At 38.1% G+C, this 24,497-nt stretch overlaps 1 protein-coding gene across 18 annotated transcripts in view; it reads left to right on the top strand.

The window, feature by feature from the left end:
- Positions 1–24,497, top strand: part of EHBP1 (EH domain binding protein 1) — a 212,299-nt gene that overhangs the window by 119,689 nt on the left and 68,113 nt on the right. For 17 of the 18 annotated variants that reach the window (XM_064647676.1, XM_064647675.1, XM_064647682.1 and 14 more), the window contains 4 exons: positions 10,432–10,610; positions 11,240–11,288; positions 17,315–18,229; positions 20,130–20,273. In XM_064647676.1, the coding sequence (XP_064503746.1) occupies positions 10,432–10,610; positions 11,240–11,288; positions 17,315–18,229; positions 20,130–20,273 (1,287 nt within the window). The remainder of the gene's footprint in view (positions 1–10,431; positions 10,611–11,239; positions 11,289–17,314; positions 18,230–20,129; positions 20,274–24,497) is intronic. The other variant, XM_064647688.1, reaches the window with a different exon arrangement.

Below are 24,497 nucleotides of genomic sequence, written 5' to 3'. Positions count from 1 at the left end.
ATTGAGCTGTAAAATATTTTGACAGTTTCCAACTGTTGTGTGGTTATTAGCCAGGCATCATAAGAGAATGAAATACAGTGATTTGATTAGGTTTATATCACAATCTGCTTAAACAAGGACTTTCAACATAAACATGTAGTGTAAAGTGTTAATCAGAGGCAGTATTTAATTATTAGCAGCTTTTCTTGAGTTCTGCAGGAGAGAATTCCTCTCTCCCAAAGATTTTGATTTCTTAAATGAGACTTGCCATACCTTTGTGCTTCAGCTTTTCATTTACAAGCTTTTACTTGTTGAGTGCTAAAAGCATAACCACACCAAATTTAATTTGTCGCGTGAAAATTGTGTGTGTATTTTTCAAGAGGATAGATTTGCCAGTGTTGACGCTAGAAAAGCTTGTGTTAATTACATATTATAAAACAAAAAGGATATTTTCATTTAATATGTATTTCTTCTTTTAGCTGAACAAGTTCTAGCAATTAGCAAATTTGGATAGCGTAAGAATTCCTGGAAAAATATATGTTAAGCCAAGTGGCACTTGAATTGCTGTTACTTTTACATGTATTTTTATTTTGAAATGAAACTAATAAAGCAAAAATATTTAAACTGCATGCAAATTAAGCTCCAGATTGTGCCAGTCTTGTTATGTTCATTAAGCTATTGAATCCTTGAGTTGGGGCTGTTATTCCGTAGGGTCTATTCACAGAATAAGGTACTATTCAGAGAGGTAAAGATAACAATCTGCCTTCACACTGCTTAAATAATGCTCATTCTGTTGGGCAACTAAAACAAGAATATTCAAGCCTGCCATCCCTTAATTTTTCATTTGCTTTTATTTAGTAATGCTTTTTTGTTTCCTTTGTTGTTTATGAATGGTGCTTGTGAGTGAAACGTTCTTTTTCTGGTAGAGAAGACTTTTTGAAGCGTTATCTTTTTTTTTCTTTAAAAGAAAAACCCTCTAAGGTAATTTTTGTTTCCCAGTTCACTCTGCTTGTGACATCTCTGCTGTGACAGAGCTGAATCCAGCTGATTTGGTTACAAGTGTTTGCTTACATCTTACAGTTTGCCTAAATACCTGATTTCACCTGACTGCAGTTGGGTGGGGGTTTTTCTGACTCTTGTCCTGGGTTTGACCTTGAACTTACAGATGAAAAAAATCTTTCCAATGTATCCTAGATTTTAAAGTGGCTTGGTGACTTTCTGTGGAGATATGGTCAATGAGAGAGAGCCTTTCTCTCTCTAATAGTGCTCATGAGGAGCAGTTGGAATGGTGGGGTTATAATTCTTCAATAGCCAGTCTCCTAAACAACTGAAAGAGAAAAGACACACTCTGTGCAGTTATTCATTTGGAGAGTGGTTAGTGGTTACTGAACTTTCTATGTATTCAGATAGCTTTGTGCCAGGGAAAAAAAACAAAAATATACTGTTCTTTGCAAGGAGATCTTATTAACATAGGGCGAATTATTGCGTGAGTTGCTTATGAAACAAATAATATCAGGACTTCCATGCTAGGATTTATTTTTAAAACAGGAAGTGGGTTGTTTTTGGTGGGTGATGTGAGAGACCAGTGTGAAGTGTTGCTTGGTGGGAATTGGGGGTTTTCCAGCTTGCTTCCCCTGATGCCAGTGCTCGGAGGGAACCTCTGCCAGGCTCCTGCTTGCTGATGGCAGCAGCCTGTGCAAGCTGTGTCCTTTTCTTGTAGGCTCTGGAGTTAAGAAACACAGAGAAGCTGGGTCTGAAGCACTTGGTCCATCTACTTGCCCAAAGGCAAAGTTTTGCTTTACAAAACGAAGCATTTCTGCAACTTATTGTTAAAGACCTCAAATAACGAGACATTCATGGCTTTCCCAGGCAGTCTTCAGTGCTTCATTGTACTGTTTTATAGATTGCTCCTCCTGGTGTCTGACCTGTTGCAATTAAAGCCTGTAACTTCATTTTGGTATGGGGGACAAAGGGTTTTCTTTCTTCTTTATAGAGTTTTATGTGCTTGAAGACTTACCATGCTGCTTTATCATTTTTCCGTAAGATAAATGACATACATTTGCTACAGCATACTTCATGCCTCTTTTGGTTTTTTTTCCTGATCTTTGGACTCATTTTCCTTACACTCTGCGTCAGAGAAAACGGAACATAAAATTTTTGTTGTGCTTTTGTTGATGCTGAGTGGAGTGGGAGAGGCAGTATGTGTCTTGCAAGCTTTATTCCTGTCTGTACATCTCAGTATGATATTTGTTTTTTTCACAACAACCTGATGTTGTTGACTCTATGTTCAGCTTGAATAGACTGTTTCCCCCATGTTCTTTTGTGAAGAACTTTTACCTAACCAGTTCTTCCTCATTCTGCATTTATGTAAATGATTACTCTTTCCTGTGTTTCACTTGTAGCTATTGAATTTCTTACTGCTTCCTTCAGACCTTTTCTCCTTTTTATGTGATTAGAATTCTTTTAGTGCATTCGATGTCCATCCCAGCTTCTTGTCTAATGTATTGTCCACCTTCCTAATTCAGACTTTCACTGAACCCAAGAAATACTCTTGCAGAACCCTTTTTAATGCATAATTCCAACAATCATTTAAAACTAGTCTTGGCTATAGTTTTCCAGACTGTTTTGCACCTCTGTGAGTCTCATTAAGGCACTGTTTTCCATGCTTCCTTTATGAGAGCATCTTGAGAGACAATTAAAAGAGCTCAACTGCATTCATAATGTTATGTGATGCTTCTGCCCACCCCTGCCTGCTTCCCTGTTGTAGAAGGAACTTGGACTGCTAGTCATGATTTGTTCATGGCAAATAATGTTTGTTCCTTGTCTTCTTTTAACTTTCATGTGCTAAGAAGCACCTTAATTATTTGTTCCGCTTCTTTTTCATTAGCTTGTCTGCGTTCTTCCAATTTGTCTTTTTCTTATGCCTTTAAAGACTGGAAAGGAATGTAGTATTTTCCTACTTTTCTAATATCTCCCCTATGTTCAAGTTTTCAGACTGTCCATTCATTTCAGATGTTGTTTTATATTGGTTCTTCCAGTACCCTAGGATTACATTCAATGTGTTCAGCTGATCTGGAAGCATCTGGCTTATCTAAGCTGTTTCCACACGGGGCTGAAATTTCACCTTTTTGTGTCTGTATGAGTAATGCTTGTTTCCAACTTGCATCTGACTTGTAGAATAAAGACAGAAGAAGAAAAAAGAAAGGTGTATAATTTCAGGTGCCTCCCCATCATCTATGGACAGCTTCTCCTTATCAATGAGGGGTGAAACAATATTTTTATTAATCTACATTTTGTGATTGTTTACATAGAGTTAGCTGCTGATGCAGTAGTTTATCAAGGCAAAAAGTTCTTTCCATTAAATTCTCACTTATCTATAGCTGTCCTAAGTAGTTTTAAGAACATCCATCTTTATGCCTGATGTAAGCTCATTGACACCAGCACCTCATGCAGGATTGTAGAATATACTGATTTTATTTCCACTCTCAATCAAGAGGTGTACTATGGCCTTCAGAGGTACTGTGTCATCAATACCAGACTTAAAAATACTGAATGCTCTAAGCTCTCCCAAACAGAGAGATTGTTTTCCTTTGTTAGTGCAATACCTGCACAAATCAGACATCTGTGTGTTCTGTTCTCGAGTATTTAAAACAAAGATTTCTCATAGGGAAAGACTAATGCTTCCATAAATATGCCTATGGTTGTGCATTAATGTAAATGATGCAGTAGATTTACAAAATGGGTAATTTTAAAGTTCTGTGGAGCCATGTCACCTTAATGATCTAACATCAGAAGATTACCTGAAAAAACCATGCCCACTGAAATGTTCAGAGGAGTGGGATAATGACTTGTGTTTATTTAATGGCTCTGTCAAAAGAAATTCCTGCAAAAGCAACAAGAGTTCACTGTTTTTAGGAAGAATTGGCAGTGACTCTCATTTTTAGTTTGCCTTGTGCTTTCTTTTAGAAGAGATTCTTGTGACCTTTTCTGACAAGCTCTAACACTTCCATTGTTTGCTGCAGGCCTTTGAAATGTGGCAGAGATAGCCTTGGGCCCAGGGAGGTGCGTTTTGCTAGTTCAGTTCACATTTAACAAAGTTAAAAGCTTTGAAAATTGCTATTCCTCATCTGTGGTTTAAGTTGCTTAATTCTGGCAACCTGCCCAAAACCCTGAACGTTCCCATCGTGGCAGAGAGCCAGGGATTGTGAACCAGCAGCATCCTGGTAGCTCATCTGGGCTTCCAGCACAGATTACATGAGAGCAGAGACTTCAGCCCACATGCCACCGGGCCAACTGGAGAAAGGAAGGTGGACACAAGGAAGCTGCCTGTCTTCTGAGAGCAGAAAAATGAGGCCCCATCCCTGCATGTGATCTGTTCATACTGTTATATTACAAATATGTGTAATCATCAGAGACTGAGCTCTGCGTTCGCTTCTGCTTAATGGTATGAATTATATACCTTTCTTGTTTTTTTTAATTGAAAACATGTCGTTCAAGACAAAGATTATGTGACCTCAGGGAAGAGAAGCCAGGTGAGCCTTGGCCAATCCTTTTATAATAGTTGAATCTGAGAAGGAGCTCACTGTAACTTTTTTCCTGGCTATACTGACCATCAGGTGAAATCACTTGCACATAAGTAGCCAATTCATTATGTTGCCTCACATTTGTTTCTCTGTTACCAGCTCATTAACATGAATCTTCTCTTTGACGGTAGCTAATAAATTTAGGGCTTCTCAGCCTGGTGAGGTGGCTGCCTTCACTCCCGTGTGGTGCTGTTCTTCTCTACTAAGAACATCCACAGGGGGAGGTAGTCGCCTTGAAATAAATAGTCTGTCTTGCTCTTAATTGAATGCCATGAGCAGACACGCTTGTCTCCTGTTGCCCAAGTGAGGCAATTGTCCAGTAGTCCATGTGTTGTGGCTTTTGGTTATGAAGGTTTAGAGTTTAGTTCTGAATACTTGGGATCTTTTATCCTTTTAATCCCCAACAATGAAAACCAAACCAAAACCCAAAAAAGACTCTGCTAAGAAAATGTTACTTCATTACTAGACGAAGTAAAAGGCAAAAGGAGGCTACCAGATAATTACAAAAATTACAAAACGAAGTACTTAACAGTAGCCTTTGTTATTGCAGTCTCTCCCATCTTTGTGCACTGGATGCCTGTAGGTTATAAGCACGTACACACTTCAATTGTATGACCACATACCATCATTTTCTACCAGACCACTTCCTCAGTGCTCAGAGTAAAAGTAACCAGAGGCAGTTATCTGCAGGGCTGCTTTCCTTTCTTTTGCCAGGCATAGTTTGGAAAAGCTCTTTCCAGACTCCTGGCCATCAAAATATGTAACAGGCAACTGACAACCCTTTAGTTTGACCTACTTGACCAACAACTAACTTGAGGTGTGTCCCGAGGATTTCACCTTCCTCTTCACCTTGCGAGGTTCAAACATGAGAGCATCATGTCAGCTCAGGCAGATGTCTAAATGTTAAGGTTATGATTGAATATGGACTGGTTTGGTTGTGCCAAAATGAAACCTGTAAAAAGACAAGCAATTAAAAGCTTATGCCTAAGGGTTTTAAGATAAAAGCTTATATTTTATTGCCTATCCATTAGCTGTAGACACAATCAGAAGAGTGAGGAAGGCAAAGTTTTAAGATGTATGGTGCTGATGAAACCTGGAGGTTACCTAAATACTTGTTATTAATCATATATAGGAAATAAATTAATTTAATCTGTAACTTGTGCCTAGCAGCTGGATTTTCATGTCTCCTTCATTTTTAGGGACAGTAGGAACTAGAGATGTTTTATGCAGCCACACACCGTGCCATGCAAATAGAGAGCACAAAGTTAAAGAATGTACTCCTAAGTTGATGCATTTGTCTTTCAGAGTAACAGGACAGCAGAACTCCTAACATTTCTTTCTAGGAAATGTGTATTTTCTAATATATGGGTGGTCTTCCCTTACTAGAAGCAAAGAGCAATGCCACTTGTATTTTGTTGTGTCACTGAAGCTATCATAGTGTTATTATGACGTGCTACCATAAAAAAATAACTAACTAGCCTACATAAAGGACATCTCACCACAGCTCAGGGTTATCAGGATGTTTTTTTCCATTTTTGGAATAAAACTGAAAGCAATTTTATTCTATCTTTGCACTCTTCCCATGTTGTATTTGATATTTGACTTAGGCCTAAACTGTTCCACAGCCCACAGCAAACAAAACTGAATGCACATTGGACATGTACAGACCTTGCCAAATGCATAAATTGTATTAAATGAACCATATTCAATTTCTAATACTCCCAGGCTCCTATGGATGGAGTCCTGTGTTGTTGAAACGATAAAATTCTTGGGTATCATCTTGATGATACAAAATTATCCATTTGACTGAAATGTATTTGGTGTCTTGGTTTTATTGCGCCTCTTTTTACTGCTTTTCAGACTGATCAGTTCATTTGAGTTTCCTAAACTTTTTCTATATCTGGCCACACGCTGTACATTTTCACTCACCTACTTGTGCCTTACTTTCATTCACCTTATCTTGCATTTTAAAGGTTTCACCATTTTTAGTGAGCCTAGATGGCACTGTGGTTTTGATGGGGTAAGGGAAAGTCCCTTTTGTAAAATAAGTAAGAGACCAGTGTCTGTACTTCCTTCTTGAGGAAAAAAAACTTGTTTGTTCATTGTTTAGAGATCTTCCCTGTTCTGACTTCCAGGTCTATCTCAATCTCATCTTCCTCTCCTCCTGCAGTTAATTACCAATCCTGGGTTTTTTCCAACCTTTCCTCTTTTCCAACCTTTCCTTTCCTCTTTGGGGAGTTGTGTTCATTAATAAAAAACTCAAACCACGTGAGTCTTCCACCTAGATTACATACTTTTTTTTCTTTACTCCTCTCAGCATCTTTCTTTCCGGCCTTTAACACTGCCCCCTGCTTTCTTTAAACTCCTCTACCCCCATGCAACCTGTCTACAAGCTGTCGAATTGCTCAGACTGAGCCCCTACAGTCTTCATTCTGGCTGTTCACAGTGTCTCATATGAGATCTCTGTCCATAGCCCCATGTTCCCATCAGAATTTCAGTCTTGATTTTCTCCTCCTGAGTGTTGTCCTGTGTGTCATGGATGCAGCTCTACCCTCTCTCTCTGAGCCATCAGTGTGCCTGGTGCTGCGTTCTCGAAAGCAGCAAAACAACTATTTAAATATTTTCAAATGTAGGGATGCAGCCTAATATTTAGAGCTATTGTCCTCTTGTTAACACAGAGTAGTGGTCTGATGGGATAATCTCCCAAGAGGAAAAATGCATAAAACATATTAACTGAGCTTCCAGAACATGTAAAAGAAGAATAGAGACTTCAATGCTTTCGTTGAGTGTGAAACAAAGATATCCTGAAGCTGGTGCTGACTCCAGCTGATAAGTCCATCCACATGATGCTATATTTAGATCTGAGCTAAGCATGTGAGGGACCAGCTCTGGAACCTCTGCACTTCTGCGTGGTTATTCCACAGCTGGATAAGAGGCGGTTGCATTAGATTCGGTAACCTGTTGATCAGTGAGCAGATCTAGCAATCTGGTGTGGGTATCTCATGCTTTTTGGGACCATTTCCAACCAAGTTCTCAGGGCCTTTGGGGTTTGAACTCAAACAGGCAAGTCGTGACTGCTGTGTTGTTTGGAAGAATTGTGTGGCCAGTGCTTGAAAGAATGATATAAGAGAAGGCTTATTAAATTTTCATTCATCTGATTAGTTCCTGCTGATCTTGTAGAGCAAATATATACTAGAAATAGGCACTTGGTAGTAATTGTGCTTGTACCAAAACAGTAGCTAATACGTATAACATACAAATATCAAAAGAAAATCTTTTTCATAATTAAGTTTCACCAAAAAAAATAAAAAATTCATTTGTTAACGCCTCTGAAGGTATGTCAAGTGCTCACACACAGTTCTGCCTTTACTCATGTATTTCTGTTGTGTCTTGAATTGAATGCATTTGTCACAGATTAAATAACAAAAGCTTTGACTCAAGTGGTGATTAGGAGCATAACATTGTCCTAATATTAACTTCACCTTTATCCAAAAAAACTTGGACTACTAAGTATGGAAAGAAAACCTAATGTGACTTCTGCTTTATAAGCTAAGAGAAGAGAAAATTGTGTAAGTATGTTATGCACATCCTAAATCTTGAATATTCTGGATAAAATACTTTTAGAAAATGTAACATTAATGAACACACAAACAGGGAAAATTTTTAAATAAAAATTTTTAAATAAAATGTGAAATTCTGCTAAATTTCTTGTTTTAATAGCTTTGGATTTCCTTTTGTAAAACATGGTTTTAAATTCAGATATGTCTTCAGTTTGTTAGATGAGTAATTAAGGCATTTCCATGATAATATTGCCTCAGGTGATTTCAGAGTTAACCTGAAAGCATTTAGGTGGTGACTGAAACATTTAAAATTTTCGTAGAGAATTTCAGCAGCAAGTATTAAGACTTTATAGTTAACATTTAATATATCTGTGATGCTCTATGATTTGAAGAAGTAACTTTGTGCTTTAAAAATTTGTTAAAATATCATCTTTCCACGATTTGATAGAGTTATTTTAATTATTGTCTCTCAGTAGTGTTATTTCCATAAATATAATTTGTAATAGCAAATATATTTTAAGTAACATAGTACCTTAAATATGAGATCAGTGGTTAGTTACTGGTTTTTGCTTCCAATTGTAAAAAAAACAAGAGAAAAACATCATCTTAGTTATTTCACTCTGAATCTGGAGTAACTGTCTGACAGCTCCTATGCAATACTTGTTTATCTGATTAGATCTTGTACATGGTAAAGAAAGTTCATCATTTATTGCTGCTTTTCCTTCCCTATTTTGCATATCCCTGTTAAGCCCTTAATTCAGTATATTTAGAGATATTTGTCTCATTGTTAATGGATTTGTTCATGCTGATTTGAATTGTTTGACAAGATTAAAAAAAAAAAGCACTTTTTAACAAGTTATTTTGCACATACAATGTGGTATTAAAAAAAATCTCAGCAAGGTATACGTTTTGCGCTTTCTAAATGAGTTAGCAGTGCTTGTATGTGATGAGGAGGTAGTACATTTATAAAACAACCTTTTAGGGCTGATTGTGACAGTAAATGAAAAATTACTTCCCTGATTCTGTGTAGGTTTTTTTCCCCAGAAGCAGTGAAAACAAATCAGCAGCTAATTGCTGAGCACTGACAGGCTTCAGTCAAGGGGGGGCATCGTAGGTCTTTCACAAATAGACAATAACAAGTAAATCCGTTTGACCGTAAACTTAAGTGGCTGTGATACAGTAAATTACTTGCTCTATTTATCTTAATTTGGGGACTCTCCACCTCTAAGGTGCGTCAACAGCTTGTTTGTTGTGCGAATATGCTTTTAATTATATTACATTTAAAAAAACCAAGTGATCTGAGTTCTTTCACTACAGTTCAGATTTAGGATTTGTGTCAGTCACATTCTGTCTTTTTGATTAGCCCTGAGAAGTTTTCGAAGTGATAATATTTTTCCAGAGAAATAAGTGTATGTGAGTCTTGAAAACATCAGCTGCAGTCGGTAAGTTCTCTGCTGAATTTGTGGAACAGTGGATGGTCTGACAAACGCCAGATGCCTGAAATATTCTATTTTAATTCTTGGCTTATGCCCACAAAAAATGTTACTAAGAGGGTCAAAATAACCTGTTTTTAAATGGTTGTTGGTAGCTAATGATTCTTGTTAAAAACCACCCTCTGATAAGAATTTACATCTGAAATTCCTTTTCTACTTGGAAAAGCTAAAGCCCAGGAGAGGAAACTCTTCGGGTATGGTTGGAAGTGGCTGTTTAGAAACACTGTGCCATAATTACCTTTGTGCAATCTCACACTTACGTAGAAAGAGAGCCCAAAACTGCACAGTGGAGCCTGTTGGAGAGCGATACACCGGTCTTGTGTCGCGACTTTGATCCCCCCCGATGCAATGATGGATTGCAACTCGTGACAAACTCTACCCCAGCTCTGCCTGGCCCTTTGATCCAGTCCCAGTGTTATCTTCATTAAAAGTAAAAGGGCTTGTGGGGATGCTTTTCCATTTTGGGAAATGTTTTCAAGGCTCAGTGTCACGGACTGTGCGGGACTGTGCCGTAAGTGTTTCAGCACGGTATTTCCACTGGTACGATTCTTGGCCTCTTCTCCTGTGTAGATCTGGAATCCTGTATATCTACATCCTTTGGAGGCAAGTGCCTAGGGCAACAACTGCAGATAATAACTCGCGATTTGTGTCTTTTGCAAGTTACAGTCATTGTAAACTGACAGCTGTGAAGGACCTAAACTCACATCAAAGGATACAGATCATCTAGTTAGGTCAATTAATGTTAATTCTCATCTTCCATTAAATTCTTTTATCATCTTCTCTCTTTTTCTTTTCTTTTTTTTTTTTTTTCTCCAGCCAAGCCCGATACCAAGTCCTGTTTTGGGGAGAAAGCCAAATGCTAGTCAGTCATTGCTCGTGTGGTGCAAGGAAGTTACAAAAAACTATAGGGGAGTGAAAATCACCAACTTTACTACGTCGTGGAGGAATGGTTTATCCTTTTGTGCAATATTACATCACTTTAGACCAGACCTAATGTAAGTTGTATACTCTTTGCCTGCACAACCTAACTCTCATAGAAATACAGAACAGTTAAGTTTATGTAAAAATCAAATCGTGTTCATTTCAGATGTTGAATTCTTTTCACCCTTTCCTTTCAAGCAGGGAACTATCCTTTCTAAGAAACCAGATTTATGAATGTTCAAACTTTGTGACCTCTGTGCTCTCCCTTGTTGCATAAACAATTATTTCTCCCCTCTCTGTGATTTGTTTTTCTTCTTCTTAATCTTATACAAAGAACTGACTTCAGGATGATTATGAGAATTGTGCCGGTGTTGAAATGAGATGAGAGGAATAAGCTCTTTGTACGCTGACAAGGACGGATTACCTCCTGGTAAATTTGGTTGTCAAGGCTGGCCTCTAGTCCCTGCCTTAACTTCTTTTTTAGATGGAAAGCTTCAGGCAATGAAACATGTAATCGGTGTTTATTTATTTATTTATTTATTCCTTTAATTTTCCACACTATTAGTTTTGTTGATTGAATTGCTGTGAAATTGCTAGTTACTATATGATATTATTGTATGTCAAATTTTTAGATTTAGTTTGTTTTAAAACTGCTGCTTTTATCAAATACTGTACATACCCACTGTGCCATTTTCCCCCTCAGTGACTACAAGTCCCTGAATCCTCAAGATATTAAAGAGAACAACAAAAAGGTAAGAACTGCCAGGAGAAAAAAAAAAAAAAAAGACATAGCCTCAATTTTGACTTCACTGCAGGTTTTTATTAATTTTGGGAAATGCAGTTGTTTTGTAAGGTCATAACTGCAGCTCACAGAAGGTATTCGGCCTCCCGTGGTTCAAATCGGATGCTTTATTGACTTGAGTTTGTCATGGTTTTAACATTCACAACAAGTTCAAGGCTGGCATTAGAGTTTAATGTTTGTATGGCCTACATTAACTGTGAAAGCAGGGGAAAGGCCTGGCCAGCCTTCCGTGAGCACTCATGATTTTTCCTGTCAGCTGCGTAATTAAGAAAAATTTAGAAAAACGTACCTGTGACTGGACTGTTTTACACGAGGCTTCTCTTGCTGTTGCTTTACCAGGGCTCCGGGAATTGGGCACGGTTGATGTTGCTTGGTGATTTTTATGTTTTTAAAGATGAAATATTACACCTACTCTCATGCTGCACCAGCTGAATGAAGGGTAAAAAGTGTTGAGACAATACTTTGCAAATAAACTGAAATATTAGGAAAATACTTTATAGCCTTGTGCTGGGCAGCTGTTTTAAACCACTCTTTGTGGGTGCAAAGATCTAAAAAGTTTCTCCGGAAGAAGCAGGAATTCAGTTTGGGAATCACCAGAAGACTTTTTATTTCTGCTCACTATTTTAGGCATGCTACAAGCTTCAGTTGGGCCCTAGGGACATGTCTAGAAATTAAAATTTTCATGTGAGTCACTGATAATGAAATTGTTCCTTAAGATGATCTGAAAATTGTTTTTAAGTATCTGCCTTCTTAATGCTGGGATTTTGTTTTTCTACTGCTTTAAAAAGCACTAAATTTAACAAGGATTAAGGTATAAAAATATACTTTGAATAAATTAATCAGGTTCAATACTATATAGTAAACATATCTACAGTCTAATATGATTTAGTTATGTGGAATTTCTGAAAATGCTTTATTAAAATTCATTTGCGTTTGTATTTTAATGTGTCTGCACATTTATGTGTTAGCCAGGGAGTTACTTGTCTTTAATTTAGTACTTATGTATTATAAATAATGAAATATCTCTAAGCTGCTGCTATCTAATGAGTCTTTTGGCTGTTGATTTTTTTTTTCATAATAATATGAGGACTTAAGATGACCTAATGTGACATCACATTATTTTCTGTGACCATATGTTTTTGTACTTCAAGTTTTGTTGAGCGTCTGGGCTAATTAAGCCGGATTATAAAAAAGAAAGAATAGATTATTAATTAAAAACGTTAGCAGTATGATCAGTCATCTTTTCTTTATGAAACTGTGATGGCAAACAGTGAACTTTTCAGCCTCTCTTTCTAACAGGATATAGTTCCCAGAATTGAAGAAATAATGATTGTTGTTATTGTGCAGTTTTTTTCTTTCATCACTTTGGCAGCCTTTGCCTGACAGCCACACTGAGTATCTCAGTTGCTTCCTGCAGATTTATTTCCTGGTCTCACACAGTTCTGCCAGATAACCCCGTGTGCCCTTGGTTGGAGTGAATGCAACACTGCCAACAATGGCTGCCTAGAAATTCCGTGCAGATATGTAACACATTTGACAATGATTCCTCCTAACCAATTAAAATAACATCTTTGGATGAATAGGATGATTTTCTTTGTCTGAAGCAGCTCTTTTTTTTTTTTTAAATGTTTCTTTCCCTGCTGCTCCCTCTCCAGAAGGAAAACCACAGATTAAAGGTTAACCCGTAAAAGTATATCTTTTAGAAGTGCATGACCTTGTTTGTATTTTAATTTAAAAAAAGGAAGATATCTTAAGAGACAGCTATTTCAGTGCAAATACAGAGTATGATTACACATGGAAATGCACTGTTACAAAAGGCACATCATCAGAGATTCTTTATAACACACACCAACCACTTGCCAGTTTGGTGCTGCCACTGATGCTGAATAAAAAAGGGTATTTACCTGTGACATCTGATCTTGGCCAATATGTCAGTGTGTTACAGAGTTGGGAAATGATTGGAATACTGCCTGTGGTGCTTGTGCTGATGGATCCCAATTGATGTCTGTCAATCAGCTTGTCAGTAAATTAGAAAAAAAAAGAAAAAACTTCATTGGGAGATAGGTAAATGGGCTTAGTGTCCTGAATATACATACATAAAAAAATCCCAAACAGCTACTACATTAGCATCAATCCTAATTGGAAGATATTTTTGGTGCACGTTGCAAATTCAAATTTCTGTCAGGAACAAAAGAGAAACCAGGATTATCTTTGAGAAAATCAGAAACATTACAGAGATACTTTCCCTGATGGTCCAAAGAGTTGTGCTTCTACTTAAATCTCAGATATCTATGTAGGCTTCCCAGTAACATAAACCAGCTAATTTGATTTAGTATGTCCATTTGATTATTATGAAATAATAATGAAATTAAAAATAATGGGAAATGTATTAAAATTAAGCATACTGGCAGTATAGTCCCTTATCAAAAATAGAATTTTTTCATATTGCTAATAACATGTCCTGCACTTTAAAAATTTAAGCTCCTAAACAACACTTGGCTGGAACTTTGAGGGGATGAAGGGATGAGAAGTAGGAGGGCACAACAGTATGATTCTAATAATGAATTTCTGGTTTTAATTATTGTTTGGAGAAGCTTGTTTCGAGAGATTATTGCGTGGGAATAGTAATGTATATTTTGGATGTTCGATTGGCACTTTCAATTTTTGTGATGCCTTTTTCCCCCCAGTTTTTGGCCATTTCTAATAAATTCCTCAATACATTTGAACTTAAATTATTGTCGTAATAAAATATTCAATTTTTAAAAGGAATCCTTTTAAATTATACATTTAAACAGAAGAATTCAGAATTACAGGGATACTATTGAGTCAAATGGAAAAAATTCCTTACCTTTAATCTGGAGTCATGCTTTTATAACAGGTGTTCATACTTCTAGGGTTTGATTCCACAAAACCATAAGCACATATCTAATTGCATGTGGGTGAGGTGCTTGTTGGCCTCAGTGAGATCATGAAGGAGCAGAGTTAAACGTGCAGATAAATAAGCATTTGCAAAATCAAGGCTGAGTTATGCCTCTGCTTAACAAAAGGAATTTGACTCGGGAAATTTACTCTGTTAATACCATGTTACAAAGTAGTTAGAAACATGAGGCATTTATACCTATGCTGGAATATCAAGAAGCTCCCAGCTTTTCTAGTAGTGAAGGAGAACCCATCACAAACAGTTGTATGGACATGACCAGAACACACAATTGCTATTTCTAGAGCTAATGTCTGTAAAACACTGGCCTGCCAACCTACGTAGCTACTGTACTTTAAAAGGAGAGAAGCAAAAATGTGTATCATCCAGAATAAGAAATGAGAGGAGATAGGAAATAACTGTCTGGCATCAGTGGGAAAGAACTGTGTTTAGTCCCAGGCATCACTGGAAGAACTGAGCAGGCAGCAAAAAGTGATTGCATCTTTTACTGCAATATTTGCAGCAAAATATCAATATGGATATTGAGAATATCCATCACTCCAAATTCAGTCCTGCTGTAGTGTTACTTCTTAGCAAGTACCTTTCCCGACAACCCTGAAACACTGTCCCCACCTTCGTTTTATTGACCCTGAGAGATACTCATAGGATTTAGTTTTATTAGCATATAGATAAGAAATTAAGAGTATAAAAAGAGTTCAGGTAAAATGACATCTATGGGCTCTGGCTGCCCTGGACTGCCGTGCCTGTCCTTAGGTCCTTTCAGTCTTAAGATGGTAGCTCCCACTACCTGCAGTGTGGGGTGACAAGTTGTTTATGCCACTGAATCAGCAATGACCCACTTAAGCAAATACTGGTGTTACCTTTAGTCCACAGACAGCACAGCTGGCTTGCTGTTCTTTCATGCCCAGTCTGCTTTCTGCTGTCATATGAGCATTCGTCATTCCTGGTACCTGCCATGGCTTAGGCTGCCAACCCACATCCATGCCCTGCTCTCCTTTATCTTGGCATTCTCTGTGCTCCTCATGTCTATTCAGTTCCACCTGTCTTGTCTCCCTCTCCTTCATAACCAGCCTGGTCCTGCTCCTCCAGCTCTGTTTCCCAAGCCCAGGTAAGTGACAGCTGTCCCTCTTCTACCATCCAAGTTCTTTCCATTCCCTCCCACCTACCGCTTTGCTGCTGTTCTGCTCGGTCTGGAGTTCGTTATCAGCAAATACATGTCATGTTTGCTGCTCCTATATCTAAGCACAGCTCTGTGTTTAAAAATGGCATAACAATCTCTCATAATAAACCTTCACAAGAAATGATACCACACTGAAGACCAGCATTGATTTTAGGCCAAACCGTTTTGCATGGAGAGAGCCAGAAGACCTTAAAAATAAATCATTCAGACCATTTCTATGTGTAGATAACTTCTGTGAATCATTTGTTATAGTGATACAAAAACTGCTTCACCTAAAATGCTTTGGCAAGTTATACCTGAGCATGAGGGGAAGCATGCAGAATTTCAGGAAGATAAATTCCAGCTTTTGGTAGCAGAGTTTGAAAAGTGTCTGAAACAAAAACTGTTCGACCCTTGCACAGGGAATGACATTGCAAGGGGAAGGAGAGAGCCTCCTTTTCTCAGAGCAAGCAAGATAACTGGGTCTGCCGAGACCTGGCCAGCCCATCCCCACATTCTCTCTCACCACTGAACATTTACTATTATGAAAGCCAAGAGGATAAAAAAAATCATAATTGATTTATCTTTTTTTTTAAATATCCTTCTAAAACTAAAGAAATTAAGGAAAAAGTGTAAAACTGGAGTTGAGTTGAAGCCAGTCATATGTGTTATTGTTTCCTTGTAAGAGGACAGTTTTCTCATCCATGTCTTAAATTTAGCATCTGCTTTTATTCAAAATAGGGTAGGAACAACTGTGAACATTGTAAGCCCCTTCAGAAGATGGTGAAAAGGAGCTGCAGGATTCCTGGGGGAGGAGAAGCCCACATGCTTTAACCGAGTGCATCTATGCTAACAGGAGGCCTTTTAAAGGCTTCCTTGAAACACAATATTGTCTTCCAAGGTTAATCCAGGATAGTAATAATTAATTGTAAATTGAGAAACGGCCTTAATTCTTCAAAACTAGAAAAACCTGATGCACCAAGCCCACTCACTTAAAGGGCCAGCTGTAAGAAGACAATGTGGCCTCACAAAGTGGGAGGCTTGCAACTGTTTAGCTTTTAGAAATGAAAGTGAAATGGGAATGATTTTCACTGTCTCTTTCTTACAAATTTATAATCAACAAATGTTTTTAAAATGCGTTTGTTTGATGGATTAATGTGATTTATGCGTAGTGTCAAGTAATCTCTGGTGTTCTTTTTGGCTGTCTGGACATAGTTTTTCATCAACAGAAATCACTGCAATTACATAACAAGTAGAAGGCAGAAGGTTGATCATCAGTGATAAAGCTCAAGATGGATTAGTGTTGTGTTTCTTATATCTTTGTTCCTTATCTTAAAAAGCCATCCTGAGTTGCTTTTTTTTTTTCTGGTCCAGCTCTTAGACTTTTTTTGTTTGCTTGTTTCCTGCTACTTGAGTGAGAACCATTTAAGATATTGGCAGGTTTTCTTAGTGCAAAAAGAAGGGCTTTTAAGTTGCAGTTTCACGAATAGCTATTTTCTCATAGAAGTGTAATAATTTTGAGTAACCAAAGGTTTTAGTATTGTATGGTATCAAAATGTGTTAAAAATATATTTTTAAATGGCATTTGAATGTCTTTGCTGGTTATATTCTCTCAGTTTTCTTTGCTGTGAAGATTTATAGAAGATATATAGAAACCATCAGGAAAAATCGATGAGTTGGATGGTGCAACAGAAAATAGTAACGATTATAATGAAGCCAGAAGAATAATAAGTAATAGAATTGAAGCCATGTTCTACCTGTAATACTGAATGTGTTTTAGGCTTGCTTATTTTGGCTGAAACTTCCACTTGCATTCTTGAAATGTTATGATATGTAAGAAACTGCCACATTGTAACATTTATTTTGTCTGTTTTTAAAGGCATACGACGGGTTTGCCAGTTTAGGAATATCACGATTGCTGGAACCTTCTGACATGGTTTTGTTGGCGATACCCGACAAACTGACTGTTATGACCTATCTCTATCAGATAAGGGCCCATTTCTGTGGCCAGGAATTAAACGTGGTTCAAATAGAGGAGAACAGTAGTAAAAGCACATACAAAGTGGGTAACTATGAAACGGACACAAACAGTTCTGTCGACCAGGAAAAGTTCTATGCAGAGCTGAATGACCTGAACCGGGAGCCCGAACTGCAGCCACCGGATGGTGGCTTGGCAGACTTTGCTTCTCAGGATGACTCCGTGTTTGTAAATGACAGTGGTGTTGGAGAATCTGAGAGCGAGCATCAGACTCCTGATGACCATTTAAGCCCGAGCACAGCTTCCCCTTCTTCTCGCAGGACTCGAAGTGACACAGATCCACAGAAATCCCAGCAGAGCTCTGGAAGGACTTCTGCGTCTGAAGAAATTGGGAAGTGTAGCAGTACAGACACAACACAAGTGCAGCCTACATTGGGAAGGAAAAAATTGCTGATAACTGACACTTTAGAATTCAGTGACTTAGCACATGTCAGTGATCAAAAAGAGGATATGTCTCCCACAGTTGCTTGTGAAGATAACAACAAGAAGAGACACCAGAGTTTAGACAGTACTACTGGTTTCTCAGAACAAGAAAAGCTGGGATGTATAGGATCCACAGAGAGCACAAGAGCAGATCCTGGTTCACCTGTCACAAAACCAAGTTTATCTCCGACTTCTAAGCCTGGATACTCCTATAATATGGATACAGATCTTACAAAGAAACCACATGCTTCTCCAAGGCAAACAGAATCTGATTCTGACAGTGATGCCAGAACAGCTTTAAGTAATGCAGATCAAACTGCAAAAACAGCCCAGGTAAGAAACTTATGCCTGTGAGTTAGGATGGAGATGCCATTCAAGTTGTTTCTCTGCGTTCATAATTTACACCTTATCTTCAGTATGAATGGTGAGGTGAGCAGTGTATTTTTATTGTTGGGCAGTAAGTATTTTGCCTAAAAAGTAGGTGGTGCTGTAAAACAATCATCACATGAAAAAATAATTTATACAAATTGTCCCACTATTAATCTTTCCAGTCTCTCTCCAATTAAAGGGAGTTGTGTTCTTGACTATCTGGAAGATGGCTCCAGAACTTTTGCCACTGATTGTGGCAACACGTTTCTTCTAAGTGTTGCATACTGAAGCAAAAACCAGAAAAAAAATTCAATAAAAAATGTCAAATTTTGAGTACCTTAAAATTTACCAAAGATATTTCAAAATCTTGTTTGAGAAACCACACAGCCTTGTGACCATAGCCACAATGGTGAGGTAGAAACTCCAGACTATTAAATTGTGCTGTCCACTGAGTGGCCTAAAGCATGTTACTTCACCACAGTATCATTTTCCTTTCTATGAAGATAAAAATATATGCCCACCTACCTTGCAAATTTATTGTGAGGGTGAAAGTTGAATATTACATACATATACTGAGTGTTATCAATAAATCATATAATCACAAAAATATGTAAAACATGTTATCAACTCTTATCTACAAAAATACCAAAGCAGGCCTATAATTTTACCTCTGTGAAGAGCTTTATTGAGTTTTGGCTTGGTTTGACTTTGTGCCAGTCTTTTGGTAGTGTGATTGCTTCAAATATTTTTATGGTTTTTTTCTGAGTAAGCGCCATAAAGATTCATTGTATCGCAAGAGAAACAGTCCATAGATGGGTACTAATAGCCAAATATTAGTTCCATAGCTAGCTAATTTCTTTAATCAGTGAAGTCTCATGAAGTTTCTCTTCATCATCATCATCATCATCTTTGTTTACTGGATGACAAAGGAACAGCTTGGCCCATATAGAATAAAAAAGCGGGAGGAGACAAAATTTATTCTCTGTGAAGATTTTCATGGGCAAGGGTGTAACAGGCCAAGAAAAAGCAAGAGTTCACTTCAAAGGAAGCTCTTTGTTGTTAATCATTGGTGCATTTGCACATGGTAATAAAATATCAGATGTGAGGCTCACTCTTAACCTTGAACTCAGTTGTAGTTTGGAGTCAACCCACGTGGTTGTTGCAGAAGCACAACAAGCAACACCTGTCCTAGCTCTGGCTCCTGTAAAGACCTAGAGATGCATTTTCCCAGTCTTCACAGTTGACCTTGACTAAGAAGTCAGCCCTTGGGAGTGTATATGTCTGGGAGCTGCTCGTGTTCTCATGTTGCCAATGCAGAACCGCCTTTTGTTGTTTCTACTCTGCAGATACAGTCAGTCCTGTGTATGAAGAAGGGACATTCTTCTAGGTATTCATAAATTAAGTAGAAGCAGATATATTTGCAGGCTTTTTTGCCTTGTACCCAGCCTCTTTGTGTTCAATTTAAGTTGTGAATGAGTGATACCCATATAAGTAGCCAACAAAGCATTGTATTTGCATACATATTAAAGTAAACAAGTAAACACATAGCATGTTTGACATAGCTTCTATGAAACCAACTGGTTTTTTTTCACAGTTGCAGTTTAAAGGCATTAAATGCTGATAGAAATTAAGTTTTAAGAGGAAGGGAGAGAACTCCTATTTACATTATAAAGGCCTAAGATTTTTTTTACGTTTTGATCATCTTTTCATTTCTATAGAATGCTCTGTCACCTCATGAAGATGTAATTCATGTGACTCCTGACCTTTATAATATACATAGGAAGGCCACTGGCTATTAACTACTGTATAAACGTTCAGTACCCTGAGGCTGCCTTGCTGTTAATTATATTTCTTTATTTTTAAGCAACGTATGTTGTCAAGACAGGAAGAACTTAAAGAACGAGCAAGAGTTCTGCTTGAGCAAGCAAGAAGAGATGCAGCATTAAAGGCAGGGAATAAGCAACTAAGCAATACGCTCATCCCAGCCCGCAATAAGCAGCTGAACGATGTAAGAAATACTGGCCAGTCTTGCAGTTTACAGAGTTAAAATTCATTGTATGTGCTTTTTTTTGGGGGGGGGGGAAGGCGTGTCCTTGCAGAATATTTCTTCTCCGCGTTGAATTGCTCGGATGTGTTGTGTGTCTTTCACTTTTAAAGCCTGTTTCTCCCCATGTTACGGCCAACAGAAAGGTGCCTCTGACTTCCCTGAAAGCAGAAGTCTGGGAGCACCTTCTTTGATTGGCACTGCAGTTCCTAATGGGATGAAAACCCAAAGTTACTTGTTAAATGATAGTGAAGTAATTTGTGCTATTTATGATTAATTCTCTTTTTTTCGGTTAATGTAAATGGTTTCCCTGAGCCTCTGATTGTCAGCCCCTTGATGCTTTATGAGTGTTGTTGCAGTGAATGAAGCTGCTTGTGTCAGTCTTGTAAAAGAGTTAGTTGATGGAACAATTCCTTTTTATCACCAAAGTTGATTATGCTGGTGAGATGGGAAAGTGGAGCTGGGGAATGAGCTCCAGTGTTGAAGCAGCTATGGTTGCATCTCCAGTGGCCTCCGTGGTGACCTGGAAGGATCCATACTCTCTGGAGATTAAAGCTAATTAATTTTTATGCAAACCTTTGCAATGCTGGTTTTGTGATTGTGACTATTGTGCATTAGAGACTGTAGTGGCAACTGAGAATGCAAATGTAACTGAAAAATAATGAGAGAGGGAGACTTGAATCTTTACAGATTCCCATCTTTCAGAGCTGAGTCCTGAGGGGCGAATTCTGCTCTTTACACAAGTGAGATCATGCAGTCAAAAAATGAAGACAATGATTTACATGTCTCATTTCATTTTCTTAACTCTCTTGGATCCATGCTGGACTATTTTTTTAACTTAAAAATTCTTTTCCCCGGTCTGATACTCCATTTTACTTTGAAATATATTTGTATGTACAGACAAGTGTTGTTTGTATAATGATGTTTAAACAATTTTTTACTTATTTGGTATTTTAAGTTTTTCCTAGAGAAGTATATTTTTGTGTAAGTTTCACTTTGGATTTTTTTTTTTAAATTAGCTTTTCATAAAGAAAATTACACTAGAAGAGAGTTACTGTAGGCAATTACTCAGGCAGAAACAACTGTAATTTAAGTTGCCTAACAATTTTTATTACAAGCTCCTATTTTCATAGGTTTTACAACTTTGGTAGTATTTCATTGTTTGAGCTGAAATTTTCACCATCAGCTCCTATGCCTCAGAGTAATATTTTTAAATTTTTTTTTTACTTAAAAAGTGTTCAGCTGTTTCTCTCTATTAGGTTGGATGAAGCATTGTTTTATCCATGTTAAAAATTCATAAAATTTGGGAAGAAGGTTCCATCCCCTTGAAACATCTGTTCAATACTATCAAAGTTGTGTTAATAGCACAACCTTGTCAGAGAGCCTTGAAGTTCAGAAAAGTTCATGCCAGTAGAAGTTGTCTGTATGAACACAACCCAGAAAGAGCATCTTTTACTGGTGCTCTCCTGAGGATGGAGGCCCATTCTGATGCAAATTGTAGTGCTGGAAAGCAAACTTTCTCTTTCAGAGTCAAACTCCTGTTAATGAAATCCAAACAGGAGTAAAAGAAGCTACCCCACTGGCACACAGAGAAGACATGCCCTGGATAGATTGGAGGAGGTAGATGGCAATGTGAAATTAGACAGAAATGAAGACTCTGTCTAGGCCATGAAAACCAGCTGAAGGGTAGGAGATAGTGACAGGGTTTTCAGCGTGAGAGTCAGGACTGTGTAGGTATAGGCAGCCAGGTTACCCATGGGTCCTTATTTCGTTTGTTACAGAAGCTGAAAAGTTAAATAGAAGCCTGCAGGAAAAGGAAGGGCAGCTTTTAGGGCAGCTTGGCAGAGCCAAGGTTTCTTGCTGCCTCTGTCAGAAGCTCAAGGAGAACTGTGCTGGCACAAATCATAGAATCATAGAATCAGCCAGGTTGGAAAGGACCTCTGAGATCATCAAGTCCAACCCTTGATCCAACACTGCCGTGGTTACTAGACCATGGCACTAAGTGCCACATCCAGTCTCATCTTAAAAACCTCCAGGGACGGAGAATCCACCGCTTCCCTGGGCAGCCCATTCCAAAGTCTGATTACCCTCTCTGTAAAGAATTTCTTCCTAATATCCAACTTAAACCTTCCCTGGCAGAGCTTAAGACCATGCCCTCTTGCCTTACTGAGAGCTGGCTGGGAGAAGAGACCAACCCCCACCCGGCTACAACCTCCTTTCAGGGAGGTGTAGAGAGTGATGAGGTCTCCCCTGAGCCTCCTCTTGTCCAGGCTGAACAACCCCAGCTCCCTCAGCCTCTCCTCATAGGACTTGTGCTCAAGTCCCTTCACCAGTCTTGTTGCTCTTCTCTGGACCTGCTCCCCCTGGGCACTCTAAGCAAACTGTAATGGGCACTCTTGAGTTGATTGTCACGTAAGAATGACAAAAGCTCCTCAGCTCAGACGTTTGTTGTGGACATGTGATTTGGAAACTCTTAGATATGAGTATAGACTGCCAAAGAAATGCTCTGGAATAAATCGATAATTTCGTGTTCAGAGAAAAGTTTCATAGTGTATTTTAAAAAAATTATAAGGCAGATAGTGAATGATGAGGGTAAAGTGAGCTACTGAACAGCTGTTTATTCGCTGAACATTGTCAGTCATGGCTACCAAAAAAGACAAGTATCCTGTAGGGAAAAAAATGTATGAGTTATGCAGTTAAAGACTATGCAGTGAGAACCGATGCAAGGTTGTACAGTTACTGTAATTTCAACATTTTCTAACTTTTGAGTGCTTGACTTACCAAGCTCAACGTTCTCCTAATGCATTTTAGTGAGAGACATGAATTGTGAAAGAGGAGTGTCTTTAATGGAGGCTGGTACAGTGTTCATATTTCATATATAAAAGCTCTATATAGCATGAATATGTTATACATATGTTATATACATACCCATACATGTGTATGTTCTGAATGAGGATACATGTGTGCATCTACATATATAGGTATAAGATAAAATACATTGATTTCTGTTTAACGTATTTGATCTTCATAGAGATGAAGCCTTTCCATTTGATGTAGTTGTGGCAGTTTTCTGCAGGTCATTCCTCATTTGATTGTTAACATTTAGTACAGACTTATTTCTATTCATGGCTTTTTGGTCATTAAGGTTAATAATAAGGACTTTGATTCAAAGCAGTGTTGTATGTGTCAGTGTGCTGTACTGTATAGTAGTGTGTTATCCAAATGAGAGTTATGATAATGAGAATCACCATTTAGTAGTGGAAATTGGACTAGGCTCATTTTCGGGATGGATTGAGATACAAAAGGAAATGGTTTAAAACAGGAAGATCTAATTTTAAATAAGAAAACTTTGAAGAGATAGCCCAGGGGCAATACTTTTGAAAGTAACTCTTGAAGTTTGCAATTGCACCTTTTTTGATACCTTCACAAAAAGAACTTTAAACATCCCAGTGTTTCAGAGTGTGTTTCTGAACGTCAGTCACCCCAGCTAAGCAAAGCCTGCAGTCTCATTAGTAACTTTTTGAAAAATCTCATCTCACAGGCCTTGCTTCACATTTGTCATGTGAGAGCCGTGAATCGCTGTTTTCTCGGTAACCAAGTGAGAACAGCATAAAATACAACATGTGGGGTTGTACAGTGTGCACGGTGAGCATGGGCTGTATCGCCGCTCAAGCCCAACAACAGGGAGGAAATTTCCAAGTATGTTCCAAGTATGTGCTCACCTGATGTGTTTTGGTAAAACTCCATTTTGAAAAAAGTGTTCCTGTTTCCCCTTTAAACACCTTAGACCTTCTTCTGCCTAAGCCTTACCCTTTCTCTAGTAGAACCAGTATTCTCTTCTCTTCTCTTCTCTTCTCTTCTCTTCTCTTCTCTTCTCTTCTCTTCTCTTCTCTTCTCTTCTCTTCTCTTCTCTTCTCTTCTCTTCTCTTCTCTTCTCTTCTCTTCTCTTCTCTTCTCTTCTCTTCTCTTCTCTTCTCTTCTCTTCTCTTCTCTTCTCTTCTCTTCTCTTCTCTTCTCTTCTCTTCTCTTCTCTTCTCTTCTCTTCTCTTCTCTTCTCTTCTCTTCTCTTCTCTTCTCTTCTCTTCTCTTCTCTTCTCTTCTCTTCTCTTCTCTTCTCTTCTCTTCTCTTCTCTTCTCTTCTCTCTCTTCTCTTTTCTCCTTTTTTTTTTTTAATCTTTGTTGTCTCTT

This window comes from Pseudopipra pipra, chromosome 3 (assembly GCF_036250125.1).
Source record: "Pseudopipra pipra isolate bDixPip1 chromosome 3, bDixPip1.hap1, whole genome shotgun sequence".
Classification (NCBI taxonomy): domain Eukaryota; kingdom Metazoa; phylum Chordata; class Aves; order Passeriformes; family Pipridae; genus Pseudopipra; species Pseudopipra pipra.
This window is presented reverse-complemented; position numbering and strand designations above follow the sequence as displayed.